Source organism: Candoia aspera, chromosome 9 (genome assembly GCF_035149785.1).
Source record: "Candoia aspera isolate rCanAsp1 chromosome 9, rCanAsp1.hap2, whole genome shotgun sequence".
In the NCBI taxonomy this organism is placed as follows: Eukaryota; Metazoa; Chordata; class Lepidosauria; order Squamata; family Boidae; genus Candoia; species Candoia aspera.
The window spans coordinates 12,435,498-12,454,083 of NC_086161.1; the positions used below are offsets into that span (position 1 = coordinate 12,435,498).

An 18,586-nucleotide genomic window follows, 5' to 3' on the forward strand; every position below is an offset into this window, starting at 1 on the left:
TTTGCAATTCAAATACGCTTATCTCAGTGCCTTGTATCATTGCCCTGTTGAGAACTTGAGACATCACAATCAATCTGGAATACGCTGCGGCTGACTTTTGTTCCCAGGAAGCAAAATAAAACTGCTTGTTTTCAGAGACACATTTAAGGTTGAACTGGATTCTAGGTTGGCAAGATCAACTGGGTAGAGTGTTCTGGCCTGAACTGCCAAAGGAGTTTTGTATGTATGTATGTATGTATGTATGTATGTATGTGGAGGATAAGCAGCAGGACCATATATATATATATATATGGAGGATAAGCAGCAGGACCATATATATATATATATATGGAGGATAAGCAGCAGGACCATATATATATATATATATGGAGGATAAGCAGCAGGACCATATATATATATATATATATGGAGGATAAGCAGCAGGACCATATATATATATATATATGGAGGATAAGCAGCAGGACCACGAAGAACGTCTGAACTGTCACCCCCAATGGAGCAAGAATAGCACCAAACAATCCATGGATTCACAACAGTATCAAACAAGTTAGAGGTGGAATGTAGAGTTGAAGTCATCTTAAATCATGTACAGTTGTATCAGCCAGCCTTAAGTAAGAACCTCGGTGGCAAAACAATAGGAGAATCAGTTCCCCAAATATTTTGCCCAAGAACAGAAGGAAAAATAGAAGGAAAAACCGTACCAGTGCTGCTGGAGGAAGAGTTCCTTTCGGGCTGGTAACCCCGGCGCCGCCTTTGGTGCTGTTTGTCTGAGGCTGCAGCAAACACACACATTCTCATGAATGAATGAATGAATGAATGAACCCAAAGCACTTTTCATTCAAACAATCCATATTAACGCTACTTAAATTCATAAAAGGCACATCGCTTCAGGTTTCACAAAGCAATTATGTACAGATAATGTTCTGGTAGAGATCGGACTCTCCCCTCACCCCCACCCAAATGATTCTAGATTATACAGAACAGAATATTTATTTACTCTCTACCGTTTAGCTGTTTTGCTAATTGAGTTTCTGCAAATATCATGGGCGTAGAGAAGAACAGCCTCTCCTGTGAATACGGCACAAGCCTGAATCTTTCCCTAGTTTTCTCTTTCATGGAATGTTCCACAAAACCCCCAGAAGGATATTTACCTTTACGCCGTCTGCTTTCTTGTTCAGTAAACTCTTAGCTGCTGCATAGGGAGGGAAGAGGAGAATTTAGTGGCAACTCCCTTGGTGTCCTGAGAAATACTCTGCACTGTCTGAATAGCCCACCCCCACAAAAAACAACCCACCACCCTCACACCAGCTGCATTGATGCTGTTTCCCCATCAAACTGCTAAAAGGCCAGTTGAGAACAATGGCTAAATCCCAAAGCACAGTGAGTGTGGGCAAAGTCCCAATGTATCTCCAAGCCAGAAGGAGAGGTATAGATGAGTAAGTGCCGCAAACGGGCAGCCTCCCAAATGCAGGGAGGTCAGTAATGGGTCTGCAATAATACTAAAAAGTGGAAGCTCCGCTCGATGGTACTTTAGTCACTGTTGTTTCTCAAACTGCCATTGGCTTGGGCACATATTACTTTGTCCAAACTGTGCCCAACCACAAGGAGGGAGTCTCTGTAGAGCAGTGTTCTGTTTAACAAAGCAGTATTCTGAATAAAGTGGGACAGGATCCTTCTATGGAGAAATTCTCAAAGCATTCCTTCAACGCTTTAGCTGAACTTGCAGAAGAAAATGTCCAGCTTCCTCAATATTAATCCTTTCATGCTAATGGATCTTAGACCCATCCTAAGTACATACTCATTTCAGTTACAGACATTTGTGTAGATACTTTGTGATGAAAATGCTAGATCTCTTCAACAGAACTGCATACAGGTTCTCCTTTATTTGATATAAGGGGCATCAATCTTTCTTATACCAGGTAAATCTTCATCAAGACAACCTTGACTCCTGGGGACTTCACTGGACATGCCTCTATAACTATCTTGGCAACAATCTACTTTCTGCTGATATCATCATCATCATCATCATCATCATCATCATGATGTAATCTAAGCCCGTGGTCCTAGTATTTCCCAGTAGTTTCCCATCCAGGTAGTATCCATGTCCAACCTGGCTTAGCTTTTCATGATCAGCTAAGTTTAGCTAAGCACAGCACTTTTGGGGGGGGTGCCTTCAAGTCAGTGTTAATTCCTGGTGACTGCCTGGACTAGTCCCTTAAGTTTTCTTGACAAGGTTTTTAGAAGTGGTGTGCCATTGCCTCCTTCCTAGGGCTGAGAGAGAGTGACTAGCCCAAAGTCACCCAGTTTATTTTATATTTATTTATATTTTGAATTTCATTACCGCCCATCTCCCTCAAAGAGTGACTGGGTGGTTGGCTTCGTGTCTAAGGCAGGACTAGAACTCACAGTCTCCCAGTTTCTAGCCTGATGCCTTAACCACTACACCAAACTGGCTTCTCCTTTTGCACTAAGAACTTCCAAATCCTTAAGCATGAGCTCTAACCCAAGCTGACTCTCAACAACCAGGCTATACAGTTCTGCTCCTAGCAACTATTTTATCTTCAAACCAAGGCTTGGAGCTCACATTCTGATTTCTAAACAAGTCACATCTGCTACTTTATTGAAGTCACCATATTACAGTACATTAAGCAAGCTCCCTTATTCTTCCCACCTTTTACAATTGTGACCTTGTTATGCCCAACCTAGCATCAGTCTTTTTTCTCTGTAACCAGAATTTCCATGTAAAAGGTGGTATAATATAATTTCATTCACTCCTATACCTCATGAGATAAAACTTGAAAATTTAGACATTAGAATGCTGTCTTTTTATGTCAGGATGGAGTAGAGCATTCAGATAATATGGATTCCTTGGCAATTGCATGACTCCAGCGTGGTCTGTTTTTGTTTTTGTAATTGCTTTTTGTTGCTATTATTTGGCTGAGGAGAGACCCAAGAGTGATATGGCAAAAAAAAAAAAAAAGCTGGAAGGGCTGAAATGAAATGCATGGTAAGGCTGAGAGTGGGATGAAGAAGGGTGATAAGAGCAAGTGTGGTAAGGGTTAGGACTAAAGTGAACAGAAACATGGTTATTTGGATCTGGTTAAGAGAACTGCAGGGAATCCACAATGCCATGAGAGTCCTCTAGGGAATAGAACAGTTGATGGCTATAGTGTTGTATCTGGGCAAAAACCAGGTAAAACTTCTAGTATGTCTAGTGTGCAGTAAAAGAAACCCTCCAAGTTACGATCTATTATTGGATCTACTGTGAAGATACTGCTGGACATCTGTGGAATAAGGTGACTCCATCTGTTTCCGAATCCCAGTCATATAACCCCTTTGGTCCCACATTAAATCCAATCACCAGCACTGATAGTCATTATATCAAAGGGCAGAACCCAACAAAAAGTTTGCTTACCTTACAGAAATTTACAGAAGAGGAAAAGGCGAGAGAGACAGGCAGTAAGAAGGAGGATTGGAAGAGGGATGGGGAGAAAGAGGTGGGGAGGGAAAGGGGGGAAAAAAAGTGTTGAGACAGAAAGCAAGGTCTTTGGGACAGAGGCCCTGTCGTGACACCAAGGGGGAGTGAAGCAGCAGCACCAGCACCACAGAAGCAGCACCACAGAGGACTTTGCTCATACGCACAGGGAAGAAATGGACCATACAGTCACCACACTAATGGAAGGATGGAAACTCATGGAGAGAAAATGGACTCAAGTACGACGACATCATTCTCCACACTGTACAACTCAGCGACCCTAAAATCGACATCGCTCAGGTTTTCTTAAACACATAAACTCTTTTCATACCTCTTCCCTTAACCCTAAATAGTCTGCCCTGCAAAGGTTTCCTGTTCTTTTTTTCCAAGTTTGCTTGTGACTTGTAGAGTTCATGCAGTATGGAATTTGTCCTAATAAACTTGACACTCCATAAGCCAGCCTCTTCCAAACCCAGCTGTTGGGACCAATGGATTGTGCATTCAACTGGAAACATTTTAGTTATAACATTCATAGAACATGACTATAGTAGATGCTGCTATCTTTTAGCTTCACATTTCTTAGTGTGTAATCCGCATTTTGACAGAAACAATATTGGTGAGTTGTTTCTTGTTAAGAACAAAGATGGGGCAAGAGTGGTCCTTACATGCCCAATATTTCTATGAATGCTAGAACTACTGGTCTAGCTATATAGCAATGCCTCCAAATGTAAGAAAGAATCTGCAATAAAATGCCTTATAGTTTATTATACCTCGTGCAGCAGAGAAAATTACTGCTTGTTCTTCAATATTGCTACAGCTCTAGTAGCATGCAAAGCTTCAGACACCCAAAAAGAGATGCAGACAATCTGTATATTAAAGCTATATCCCAAAATTATACAAGGTGATTTTCCCTTGTTCTACTTCCTTCTGATCAATCCAAATGTGAGAATCCTTCACATCTGGAACAGATATATGAGATGTGTTGGAAGGTAAAGGGGAAAGGAAGAATCCATTCCACCAGTGAATGTGATTTTATCAGCAGACAAGTACCGCTGGATCCCATCCAATGCCTTTTGTTTTTAAGCCAACATAATCAAAACTATGGAGTTGACCTCACAGAGGTCTTGGAAGATACAGAGGATGATTGTCTCTTCAACCCACCAGAAGGAGGTAGAATATTATCACAATATCCTAATTTTGTCAGACGTTATGCCAGCAAATCGGTATCTTAAATGTAGGTATTTTCCTTGGACTTGGTCCAGGAGCTGCAGCTGGTGCAGAATGCAGTGGCCAAGTTGTTGAGTGGGACATCCAGCCATGCGCATAAGTGAAGTAACTGCAATACTGGTTGCCAGGGAGCTATTAAGCCAGGTTCAAGGTTTTCTTTTTGCTATATAAACTCCTAAGCAATTTGGACAAACCACCCATCACAATTACAAACTTATTGATCACTGAGGTCATCAAAGAAGTCCTGCTCTTTGGTTACTTGCAGCCAAATCTTCTTTGTGGTCACCTGCACTTTGGCACAGTCTCCTCCTAACACTGGTGAAGTGCCTATTACATCTTTTACTATTACATCTTTTAAGCATTTGTTTTAGACCTCTCTCTTTCTTGTATTAACTTTGGAGGAGTTTCAGTTTTGTTTTTCTTCTCCCCCCACCATCTTTCCAATGAATGCATTTCTATATTTCCCTTATTGATTTTATTTTGGACATTTTTATGGCAAGGCAATAAAATGGGAGATGGTATAAAAGGAGAATAAAATATATTAAATAATAAATAGATTTGGCAACAACTGTTGCAAGAAAAAGTCAACATCTGGTGTGCTGGCAATTGTACGAATCCAGTAGAAATCTTGTATTGCTCAGAATTTGGAAGGGAAAAGAATCACAATAGGAAACCTTTCTTGAATATAGGCATTGTAGTCACCACAATAGTATCTATATCACGTCCAACGTTTGGAAGCAATATTTTGTAATTCTTCGGACAGACAGAGGGCAGCAGGAGAAGAATGGGATTCACTTCACTAAGAGCAGAATATAATCAACGCCACAAATTAATTATCAACATATTCCTGTAGAATCAGGAAGCTTGAGTGTAATAGTACACCTGACAAATAGAGGACCAAATGCATTTCAAAACTTGTGTTGATCAGGCAATGTACAAGGAGAGTGTATTTTCATGTCCTTATTGTCCCTGTTCTCAGAAAGCACATTTTCTTCTATCGCTTCTGCAGCCTCGATGCTTTCTTTGTCTCTCTGACCAGAAGACACACATTGAGGAACTGGGTATTTAATCTTCAGCATTAAAAATAATTCCCTGCTATCAGTCATCTTTGGATAATATACTGCACGTATTTCTGAATTTCAACTTTAGAAGGTACTAAATTAGAGAAACAAGACTGGGATATCACAGATTATCACTGCAAAGGTTATACATTAACAGATGCACTGTGCGTAGTCAAAGTAAACCTCATCATGTGTATGTCGGGTGGATGCATGCACTTACTGTACTTTAGTGTTAGATCCAAGCCTTACCACACATCCATATGATGTGCGAGTATAGCAATAAATAAATAAATGAAATGTAATACATGAAGTGGCTTTAAATAAGAACTGAGAATAAAAGGGGAACAAGAAGATCTGGAGCTTTAAAATGTCTAAAATCTTTCATATCAGAAATTACAGGTGCAATTTGCTGAGATGACAATAAAAAAACAAAAGGCGTTACTGGTGACGATGTAGCAGCAGTAGCAACAGATCCTTACATATAAGGCAGAGTGGAAGAATCCAGATGGAATCTTCATAACTGTTTCTGAACAGAAAACCTACTTATTAAGCCTTTTCTGGATCTTGAAGGGGGCAGTTTTATGTTCAACACCGAAACGAACCTTTGCTTCTTTCCTCCATTTAAATGATCGGAGTTGGTCCAATATATGGAAAGCACTGGATTAGAGAAGGGTGTATAATAATATAATATACAGCTTTTACACTGTGTAGCAAGGCACAAAGCAGCAGGATACTTCGCTTTAAAGAACTGGCATATAAAATCAAGGAGATAGGCAATGCAGTAACGTAACTTCTCTTTTGCTTCTTTCTTTTTTTCCCAGCCAGAAATCTTAAGGTGGGTTTTCAGAACATTAACACAAACTGAAAGTTAGCTTAGACTGGTCAAATTACTGCTACCATACAGAGCTATCCGTTCCACATGCAGAGCCAGTCACAGCACAGTCTTGTCCTGTCCACTGCATCAGAAGAAACTGGACTAATCAAGGCCCTAGAAAATGCACCAGGGTTACACAAAATCCATGCACCATTTGCCATTGTGGAGTCCTTGGTGCTCTCTGAGCTTGGTTGTATGGTACACAGCTTTTGGTTTCTAGCCCTTGTATGTTTTTCTACTAGTTCATCCATGTTTTCATCTTGTCAGTAATAATAATAATAATAAAAAATACTAGGAATCCTCCACTTAGTGCACTGACTTCCAATTTGCCTTCATTACCATTTTACATATAGGCTATTGAATCAGAAGTATATTAACATATCCAAGGGTAATTTATGACTGAGCTGCAAACATCTAGTCAAAAGAGAGAAGAGTCCATTTGACTGCACATTTCATGAATGGAAAAGCCCAAAGGTCACTAGATGTATTTATATTCATTGAAACCAATGCCTAGCCATCTTGGTGAGATCAAGATGATCCCCAGGCCTTCTTTAGCCTGGCTGTCTCTAGATGTTTTGGTCCTCAGCTCTAAGAATTCCCAATGACTCAAGGGCCATGATGGCTGACAGTTACAGGAGCACAAATTCAAACCTTGTTGAGGATCCTAGGTAGTGGGAGAAGGTTGCTGTAGAAATAAGCATAAATAGACCTAGTTTCCTTCCTGGGATAAAACAGATTTGTTTTATCCTGTAACAGCAGAACAGGAAGCAGAATGGCACAAGCTTATGTAAGACAGAAAAAGACCAGTCTACATCTTCTGCATGCTAACAAAATAAGCAATCCAATCCATTAGCCTGATCTATAAAGTTGCAGTTCTCTTTAGCAGCTTAGCAAAGGAGAACATCTCCACCAGAATCATGTCTGGCTTCAGCAGGGAAAAATTGTAATTCTCATCTTACTGATGCAAAAATGAAACCCCAGAGAAAACCAAGCTATGAAACAAAGATTGAATCTGCAGTGGTGCATAGGGCATGCACTATTATAGCCCAGCTCATGAAGTGCGTATTTCTATTAGTATGGCACCAGCAGGTTCATCTGAGCAAATAGCAGTTTTTTGGGGAAAGAATGAAACTCCCAACTTGTAACAAATAATCAGCAAAGCAAGAACAGAAATGGATGTTCTTCCTAGTGCATTTCAAATGCCTAAGCAACTAATCAGGGAAAGTGGTCAGGCAGCAAAGCAGGCAATACTCCAAAATTCCTATCAAGGTGTAAAAATCAATTTGTTGGTGTTTATGAAAGAATCAGCACCAAAAAATGTTGCCAGGGTTAAATGACATTGGAGGAGCTTCATTGCTGGCAGTTAAATGAATCCAACATAGCACTTTTCCTGGCTGGAAGAGAAAAGAGCTATGTTAGGAATCTTAACATATCTGAATTCAATATGCATATGAGGAGATGCAAGTGTGTCTTTAGCAAGAACTTCAGCTATAATGGGCTAGACTGTCCATCATAAGGCTCTGAAGACCTGTCTGTTCCTCCAGGCATTTGGGCCAGGTAGTTAGGCAAGCTCTGCTGGTGTTTGAGTTGTTGTTTTAATCGGGACACCCTGAATTCTGTTGTTACGATGCTTTTTATCTTTATACCCCGCCCAGAGTCACTGCAGTGAAATGGGAATCTCTACAAACCATATTAATAAATAAATAATTTCCTTCCCATCACCCACCAGAAGCAATTTAGCTATGAAATTATAATCCCTGCCTGGTTCTCTGATGATATGGCAAAAGGCCCAAACATCAGAAATGAGGCTGACATCTCAAAGATCTCTGCTTCTCCTGCAAAGGCCCATGAAACCATCCTTCACTTCCTGATATTTGCTTTTGATTAAAGAAGGCATATGTAATTTCTCTGGTGTGAGTTTTGATCTCCCAGCCCACCTTCCCAAGAGTTTCCCCTTAGGAAATGGTGCTGGGTGAGGCAAAAGTCAATGCAGACTACTTAAACACTCCAGGATTGTCACCAATCAAGCCCAAAATAGTGTGACTTTGGCAACTGCCTCTCTTATCAAGATATGGGAGGTTTGTCCTGGAAGCCTCAATCCCAGTGCCACATCTCTTAGACTGATCTCTTCTTGAGAGGTGAGAGGCCATTCCCAGAATAAGAAGCACATGCAGCGTTCATGCTTTTTGTAGCCTGTGATGGGTTTCTTCTCCATATATCAGTAGCGTACAACCTTTGAGGAGCTGAGGGTTGCATTTTAGTGATGTGTTAGAGTAGCATTCAAAATACAGCCAAGGCCAGGATAAAGCCTGAAGCTGAACTCATTTAAGTGCACTCAGGGCAGTTAATATGATTACTCCCCAAGTGTTGAATAATCTTCCCATTCTGTTACATTAAAAATAACAATTTGGTAGCAAAATTTGGTGGCCCTGAAGGCTTCAAGTTGTGCAGTTCTGTCATTAAGTGATGTCACCCAGGCCAAAAACATGCATTGCACAAAATTAAAATAGAATGGGGGTATCTCCAAAGAAAGACTGTTTAGTTTCAGTCATGAAGAGTAACTCAGCATTTCTTGGTGAGCAATCACATGCAACATCTCACAATCTCACCAAACACCTCACAAATAAGGAAAGTTGTGGGGGAGGGGGCGGGGAGAACCAAATGACAATTAGATATGTCCACCATCTCTCCTTCTGTTAAGACTGCCACTGTTCTTCATTGTTTCCCTGTTCTGCTTAGCATCCATTGGATATTTGTTGCTAGAGTACCTCAGGTGGTATTTGATAATATATGGAAAGGTCATACATTTGCAGAATATGCTACAATAACATCCACCCACCAAACCCTTTTCCTCTAGCAACACCATCACCTAGTCTGCAACTCATGCATTTCCTTTCCTGCGGATAATCTGCAACTTTCATCCTGCTTCATATTCTGGCTCGAGACTGCTGACTTGAGACTTCCACATTAGTTGATTTCAGTCACATAGGTCCCTTCTTATAACACGTTCGTGACCATTTCTAACCATGACTTAATGGAGCAAGACAGAGCTGACACCACTGTCAGATATACCTCTGCAGAGGTAGCCCTGTTTTCACTCTTTGGCTGTAAAAAGGATAGCCCTGAATCTTAAACAGGATGGGATGAAGTGCTTTGGGTGAATGACACAACATGCACTCAAGATTTCAAAGTGAAAAAGGGGAAAGTGAGGAGGGTCTCTTCCGGACACATCTACCTTGCTCCACCAACCCCATGGTGGCACCGGAGGCTGCTGCTGCAGACATTGTGGCAGGAGCGGTGGTCTGTCTGCCCACTGTTAGCACCAGATTGGAAAACAAAGAAATAAAGGACAGCAAATAGGAAAAGGGATAGGGAAAGAGTTAGAGAAGAGCAGAGTCAGAGAGAGAGAGAAAAGAAAAGGCAGAGGGAAAGTAATAAGGGGAAAGAAAGGAGACAAAGGAAGCAGAACAAGATTAGAGTTAAAGTTGAGATGAAGAGACATGACTACTGGTAGCAAACGTGCATTCACTTTTACACAATCCATGGATCTTTTCCATATGATCAAGAGTTATTATCTTCTTTCTCTGCACTGGAACCCCATCCACTGCTGGGGAACCCTGTGTCCTGGTTTAGACTCATAAATTCTGAAGATTCTATAGAGGACTCTTTCTCCTACTGAGTCCTGGAAGGCATGACTCCTGAAAAAGGCTTCCGTAGCACCAGGATTAAGCAAATGCAGCTGGAACAAGGAAGGTGTGCAGAACCTTAAAGAAGTCTTACTGTTGGGGTTGAGAATTCCTAGAGGTTTCTAAATCATGGGATGCAGTATGTGAGCAATGCACCACTTCTGCTGTTGGCTTCCTGAGCTTCACTGATGTATTAAAACGCCATAATAACCATTTTTCCGCTTCTGAATTTTCCTCCACTATGATTCTGAACCTCTTAACTGATGAATCACTTAGCAAGGAATGCTTAAATGCCAAGTTTGAAAGCCTCAAAACCAGAAAGGGGTTCCATTTGCTCTGTTATTCTGTGATTCCAGAAATGTTTATGGAATTTGGCAGTTACCATAAAATTACTTAGGAAGAAGTAAAAGAAACTGATGGCAGAACACAGGTGCATTGTAGCCATCACCTGTTTTCCAGCTGGGAGGATCAGGCAGGCATTAGAATCCAGTGGCTTCCCCAGCTATAATTCCAGGAGATTCCATCAATCCCCCAGCTAGCAACAGGCTAGGAGTAGAACAAAAAGGTTGTGATTTATTTATTTATTGCTGAAGATCACTCCTTCTTTCAACATCTTTGCCCATCTTTCCTCTTCTTCCTCAATGTCTTCAAAATGCCACAGCTTCCCAGTCACTTTGTCCATCAACACCCAGTTTTTGCCCAGAAATTCCTGCGTCCTGAGTTAGATAAACCACACTCTCATTGTCGATGTTAGCATAATATATCTTTATCTAGAACTAACAGGCTTTTCAACCCCTGCCAGCTGCTGAATTTGAGTTTTCTAGGTGCAGAAAATGGATTGTGCTGTTGTTTGCTGGAAAATTCATAGGGCTTTGATTAGGCCCATGAACAGTGATGGGAAAAGAAGCCCCGCAGGAGGGTGAGGAGGGAGAGACAACAGTAGGGGTGGACTATCGCTTGAGGCATCTACTCAGCCATCTTACACCCTCGTTTTTAGAAATCAGATATGTTCGTTTACTTTTTTGGCAGGAAAAGCAACCAACTCGTTTCCCGTAGTATGAAAGTACTTTGCTCTTTTAGGAAGTGTTTCCTGTATTGATGACCATTATGTGCTAAGACCCACTGGGTGGGGAAAGGACCTGCAACTCTGCATTCCCAAACAAAGTCACCTAGAAGAATTAATATGCTACAGCCCAAAGCATGTGCCTTCAAGGTTTCCCATCGCTTATATTATCAAGATTTCCTTCCCCACCAACAGACAAAAATGAGGGAGCAACCTAATGGATCTGCCCTACTCGCCCCAAGAACAGTTTTAGAATAGCAAGAGGGCCATTTCAGAGACAGAGGAAAAGAGGTTTGGGGAAATGTACAGCAACTCCTGAAAGTTCTGGGGTAGAAGCAGGATTAAATTGCAACTAAGCTATGTAGCTGAATGTATAGAGGCCCTTGAGGAATATAATGGAGTGCAGTTCGGGGGAAGAAGGAGACACACAGAAAGCTTGCAAGGTTGGGCATCCCAGTGGCAAGGCAATGAATCCAAGGACTTTGGCTACATTTATTAAGGATAAGGAAGGGAGAAGCGTGAGGAAAAAGAATAGGTCCAGAGGAGGTTCGGCAGGGCTCATTAAGGAAAGCTTGTCGGGTGGCCATTCGGGTTTTTTTGCTGCCTTTTAAATGCACAGATGACAGCACCCTGTCAGCAAAAATATGTTACGTTTGGCTTCTACTTCTGGTCCCAGTTTAACTTTTCTGATGATAATACCACCATGCCCGAGAACACAGTGTAATAAGAGAAAAAGGGATGAATGTCACATCCCAAGACTGCGGTTAAATAATAGTGGTTTAGAAGAATTCCTTTCTTTCTGTTCGCTTGCTTTATTTTAATTACAGGAGGAATGGGAAGCACTGAGGTGTAGGTTTTATTTTTCGCTTGTCATTAAGCAAAGCAAAGTTCTCACCTGAAAAGTTTCTCGTTGCCAACATAGTGGTAAGAATGGCGCCCTAAAGGGAAGAAAACAGAATAAAGGAAATAAAGTCAAAGGAAATTCTCGAGAGAGTTTTAAACACAAAGGGAAAAAAGAATAGGATGTGTCTTGCATAAACATAGAATAAGCAACGCACCAAATGGGCAAGAATCGTTTGCTAGGTACTGTATCTCCGTTTCTTATGAGCTGTGTGAAGAGTTGTTGTTTAATCTACTGTATCCTTTTGAGATGTTTCTGGTTCAGTACAAAATTCTGTGCTAGAAACCGTGCAGATCTCAAAGGATGACAGCGAACTTCAACGGTTATGTCGGTACATCAGCGGACATCGTATTTGCATTTTAACACGTCCCTGTATCCGATAATTTGTCACTGCTGCCCTGTCACGTGGCAAAGGAAGCAGCCGTGGATTGCTGAAAGCATATGTCCACATTTTTCGCAGTGGCACTCTTTCAGATCCAGACAAGGTCCCAAAGGGGGTTGTAATCTATTATTAATTTCTCACCCCTACTCATCCTGCTAAAGCACAAAAGGGTTACTTTCTTCTTAATAGGCTCTGAGTAAAGTCAAGCTGAGGTAAGAGTACTAGCTGCCTAGAATCATCTGTTGAACTTCATAGGAAATGGTGGCTCAAACTGTGGTCCAAATTCAACACGCTGCAGGTAGTCCTCACTTAACAACCAAAAGGACCGGAATTTCAGTTGCTAAGTGATGCAGTCGTTAAGTGAATCTGACCTGATTTTACAACCATTTTTGTGGTGGTCATTAAGCAAACCATGTGGTCATTAAGCAAATCACATGGTTCCCCAGTGATTTTGCTTGCCAGAAGCCATCCAGGAAGGTCGAAAATGGTGATCATGTGACTGCAGGGGCACCACAACGGTCATAAGTGCAAGGACTGGTCGTAAGTCAGTTTTTCAGCACCGTAGTAAATCTGAACCATTGCTAAATGAATGTTCGTTAAGCGAGGACTACCTGTAACCAATATTCTGCCTTTTGTCTTTTTCATTATCCCAGCTGCAATCCACTTACATAAGGGCACATTCCCTGAAATTGTGAATTCCAAACAGAAAAGCAAACAAGTATTAAGAAGACAGCACAGGCTGGTTGTTGCCTCTGTCTTCTGGAAGGCTTAGTGACTAAGGAACAGAGAAAAGTAATGCAAACTCAAATGCTGCTAGAACTTGTGGAGTCATTGGAGGATAGCAGAAAAAGATAGTTTCTCTCTAACTGCTAAGAAGAACTTCTGATTTAATGAAGAGTTTCTGAAGTGGGTTGTTGATTAACATTAAAATCTCTGCAGAAAAAGATTAATGTAGATAACATGCTATTGGGCAAAAATGAAATAATTCCATTTCTTTTCATTATACCTAACCTTTGCCATGCTTGGAAGGTTAAAGACATCTTGTCAAATAAATCAGATCAATTAGTACGAGGCCTGGAGAATGTACAGAAGATAAATGCTTGCGCCCTAAGCTGTCCATTGCAATACTATATCTCTTTTACTTTTTCTAATACAGAGCGATAGGACATAGGTGAAATAATGTGTAACAGACACGGAATTATTAGGTAATGAATGCATCATAATGAGAAATAGGCTGCTTTTAGAAAAGAAACAGATGTCTAAACTTTGGGGCAAATTTCAAAATTATCTCTAGCATGTCCTGAAGGATAATCGTTTTTATTTGCCTCACTAATGTCCTTCTCTTCCAAAGCAGAGGCAAAGAGTCTTAATTTGATTTTAAAACCAGCAAGGAACTGAAGCAAAGACTGAAGGCAGCTTCCCTTGCCAACAAAAATGTTCCATGAACGTCACCTCTGGTTTATCATGTGTGCCAAATGTCATGTTGGCATGTTAGGAAGACTGCCTGACTGTGGTTTCCCAGCATGTGAATATACTGCATAGATCAAAAACATACTGGCTGGACCGTCACATGGACATTATTTCCTAAGCCATGAATGGCCAATTTCCAGCTCAGAGGATGGATGTTTCTCCTTCATTTAACTTAATCTACTCTATGGACACTTCCAGGAACCTCCTTCATCTTCAACCTACCACAAAGGAAAACATTACCTTTTCCACCCAAGCCCTAGTCCTTCCTGCTCTGATGGAAACATGCCCTGAGAGAAAGAACGGCCTGAGTCTTCACTGCCTTTCTCACACAATACAACTGTAACTTCAGATAGTGACATGCTACTGTCTGTTTGTCTGTCATCTGCTTGCTCTAGTAAGGCAAAGAGAGATTGGGGATTAAGGTCTTCCTGTTTTCAGAGTAAAGATGTGGCAGTAAACAAGTATTTGGGGCAGGGAGTGTTAGATGCAGATGCAGGGGGGGTGTTACATGCAGATGCAGATGTTAGATGCTAGATGCAACCTGGCATCGATAACACCAACTACTAACTAGTGCATTCAGTCTACTATTTCTGTGTTGAGACTGGCTTTGCACTGCAAATCAGGACTGAAACATCTGGCCTAAAGTTTTACTTTCTTTACGTGTCATTTTATTCTCCATCCTCTGTTTTCACTAACAACGTCCTGATAAAATGTACTGGAGCATTTGAAAGCTCGCACATTCTTTTGTGTTACATTGGTTGGTCCTAACAGCAGCTCAATATAAAGGGACAGTATCGCAATGTCTGCTTTTTTAAAATATCGGTATTATTGCCAGAATCCCAACTTGAGTTGTCATGGTTCAGAACATGGCATTATTTCTGTTACCTTTCTAAGCATTATAATATTTTTCATTAGTGTTTACCGTAAATCACGTAAGAAGGCATAATGCAATTAATCAGTTCAGTAAGGCTTGTTCTTGGCCCCAGTGGATACGCCCACCACCCCATGGATTGATGGCTTGTATGGCAGAAGAAAAGGTTATCCAACCCCATCCTAACCAAAAAGCCAATCAGGAATTTTCCAGTGTTTCATTCAGGCTTTAACAAAAGATACACGGAGTCTAGAGTGGTCAGAAAGACAGAGGAGCCGGTGTTTTTTATTTTATCACTTTTACTTCTATAAATGCTATTCTGGGGGCCTGAACATTTCCCATAGGGAAAGGAAGAAGAAGCCCCCCTGCTCCTTAAGGCAATTAAGTACACAAATGAAAAAGGGGGAAGCTAAACTAGCAAAGGAGTATCACAAGCCTGGATTTTAACAGTAAATTCTGAGAGAACTGGTAATTTTTAGAAAAGCTTTAACAGGAAAAAGGACAGGGTGAGATCATGGCAACATTTTTAGACTTTAATGAGGAAAAATGACAGAAAGAAACATATAGACACAACTAGACATACTGGATATGTCAGGGATGGAAATGTGATCGGGTATGACAGATCTTAAGAACAGCAATCCCAAAAGGTGAAGAAACCAAAAGCGTAGAAAAGTTGAGAAAGTGAGATGTGATCATGCTGAAGGCAATGGAGAAAGAAAAATCTGGGCAGGGAAAGGCAATGAAGAGACAGGAAGAGTCAACAGAAATCGAACAGGAGCTTCGTAAGAGGCAAAATCTAAAGTGAAGGCCAGAAATGAAAGCTGTGATTGTAAGTAAAATGATTGAGAAGGTCAAAATGTAGGAAGAAGATGACCGAGAACATGAAGGGGAAAAGTTGAAAGCCTACCCCCCAAAAAAGTTAAAACTGTTCAGAACAAGATACAGAGAATAAGGAAAAGCCAGCTTATATAGTGAAGGAAAGGGACAAAGGAGGCAAATTCATGTTAGACCGTGTTACTTTTAATTTTGAAGCGGACGGTAAAACCACTGAGAATGGACAAGGAGAGAGTTTCAAGGAATATACTGGACAAGGAATAAAGATTATGGCTGGACTAGAGAAGAGAAGCTGATTGGCTCGGCATGGAAGAAAGTAGCATTCTAAGGACAGAGACAACAAAACCATTTCAGTTACAGGGCCCACAAGAGAGATTCAGCACTGAAAGTCCTTATGCATTTCCACCTTCACAGCCCCTTAAATCCCTCTGAACCTTACCTTGAGCTTCCTTCTTGCATTGAACTTTTTCAGACACTCTACGGTCTCCTGCCTGTGCATCATTGAGGCCACTGTTGAACGTTGCTGCAAAAAGAATTTTAGAAGGCGTGAGTGAGGTAGGGAAAACAAGAGCAAAGTCTGGAGTGTTTGCCCTGGCATAAAAAAATGCATGCAAGGAAGGAAGAAAAGGTCAAGGAAAAGGCAGGCTGCACTGTGTCTGTGGGGAAACAGGGGTAGAACCTGCTGCCTTCCTGATCTGCTTTCTTGCATCTAATTCATGCAGGCCCCTAAAGCAGCTTAGGGACCAGTCAGCCATATTGAGTGCACTGCTCTAAGGAGGTCCTTCAAGCACCCCGTTGAAAGGTGACTGTAGAGTCTGCCAACCCAGGCAGTTTCCACAGCACCTCATGACCCATTGCTCTGCAGATCCCCTGAAGCAACATATGTAGAATAGCTTCTTGGAGAGGAAGTGGTGACGTTGCTGCCACTAACTATAAGGTCCCCTAGACAGACTGGACAGGAGGAGCAGCAGTGGTCCTCCTTTTGGCTCACCTGGGAAGTCTTCTTGGATCATCCCCATCTGAGTGTGACCCCTTATCTGTAGCTCTTTTAGTCAGCTTGCCATAGAATATTCAAAACACAGTAAAGTCGACAGCAGTTTTATAAATGAAGTTACTTGAAAATGTCTGCTCAGTGTAGGTCAGTGTTTCTCAACCTCGGCAACTTTAAGATGCGTGGACTTCAACTCCCAGAATTCCCCAGCCACACGTCTTAAAAGTTGCTGTGGTTGAGAAACACTGGTGTAGGTACACTCATTAAAGCTTTTTGGAAGCTTACACATGCTTATCATTGTTTTGCTAATATCCTATCTTGGAAGGTGTGAATATTAGAATCTCTAAGGGAAATAAACAAGGACACTTGGGATTTCTAAGCAAGAAGGAAGCTGCAGGGACACTTACACAGACCCATGGATGTTTCAGAGCTTCGTGTGCTGTGATTCTCTTTGCAGGGTTGATGGTTAGCATCTGATTTATGAGGTTTTTTGCTTCAGGAGTGACTGTGTCCCATTCAGGGGAAGGAAACTAAGGGAAGAAGTTATTGTGGGAAGACAATGTTAGCATTAAAAGAAGAGGGTCTTCTCCGATCCATCAGGTTAGGATTTCTAATAAAAATGCTAGAGCTACACAAATACATAATCAAAAGTCTAAGGATTAGCCAAGATTTCATCCACAAATTGCTCTTAAAATTCCATATGAGACATTAAGTTACAGACACTAAAACAAAAAAGTATGCATGTGCTTTATTCTGTTGGAATCATTATATCATATTTAGCAATATTTTTAACAACTTGGTTTATTACTGCTGATGTTTGCTGGAAAAAACTACTAATTTTACCAACATAGCAAAGAATTTTGAAACACCTACTTAAAAAAAATTGGCTAGTTCTGCTTTTCCACAGAACTAAACAGTGTGTAAAGGCAGACAAATGTGAAGACTCTTCTTTTTATGATTTGTGTTTGTATGTGCTGGGGGGATGAAATGTGAATAGGATTAGAGGCATGGATAAGACTGTCTGCAACTAAGCTATTCCTACTGGAGAGAAGACATTGGCCTGTCTCTCTCTCTCTCTCTCTCTCTCTCTCCCATAGAGAAAAAAGTTTTATTAAGCTAAATCACAGTTGCATAACATTTTCTAGGCTGAGAGCACCTCTCAATCAGCGCATGATTTGTAGGGACAGAACAAAAAGTAAATCTGATCTAATTTAATTTCAGTGTAACCTAGCTCAGTTAACATGACTGCTCCCCATACCTTTAAAAACATTACAATTTGGTGATAAAATGGGAGAGTACTCAAGGTCTTGGGGAATGCATGGAGTCCTGGGGCTTCTGGCTGTCCACCTCTGCTCTCAGTTAATAAAAGCTGCACTCTATCAGCACAGGAGGAATACTATTGCTCAGCACCAGCCCTGCTGCAAGTCCAAGGCTATATATTTATCTATTTATTTAATTTTTCATACTGCCAGGCTCCAACTGGAGTTTTTTAAAGTAGCCACCTGAATGTGTCATTCGTTCTTTGCAATAATTTCCCAGCAGAGTTTTGATTGATGCTGCTCCAGCTAGTGTCCTAGAAAAGTTACATGAATAAACTCTTCAACTGTGTATGTGCCATCTCACTGCGGCGGTTCCCTTCCAGCTGTCAGCAACCCAGTTTCCAACTCTCCCCCACACTGCATATCTGTCATACGTATGCATTGTTAGTCTCCTCAGTGCAGTGACACTTTGCATGATGTTGCCTGGTGATA

At 41.1% G+C, this 18,586-nt stretch overlaps 1 protein-coding gene across 3 annotated transcripts in view; it reads right to left on the reverse strand.

The window, feature by feature from the left end:
- CAMK2B (calcium/calmodulin dependent protein kinase II beta) overlaps positions 1–18,586 on the reverse strand; it is a 179,107-nt gene that overhangs the window by 27,235 nt on the left and 133,286 nt on the right. For all 3 annotated transcript variants that reach the window (XM_063311399.1, XM_063311398.1, XM_063311400.1), the window contains exons 10-14: positions 17,243–17,365; positions 16,284–16,367; positions 12,282–12,324; positions 1,152–1,192; positions 702–773 (exon numbers count right to left, since the gene is read on the reverse strand). In XM_063311399.1, the coding sequence (XP_063167469.1) occupies positions 702–773; positions 1,152–1,192; positions 12,282–12,324; positions 16,284–16,367; positions 17,243–17,365 (363 nt within the window). The remainder of the gene's footprint in view (positions 1–701; positions 774–1,151; positions 1,193–12,281; positions 12,325–16,283; positions 16,368–17,242; positions 17,366–18,586) is intronic.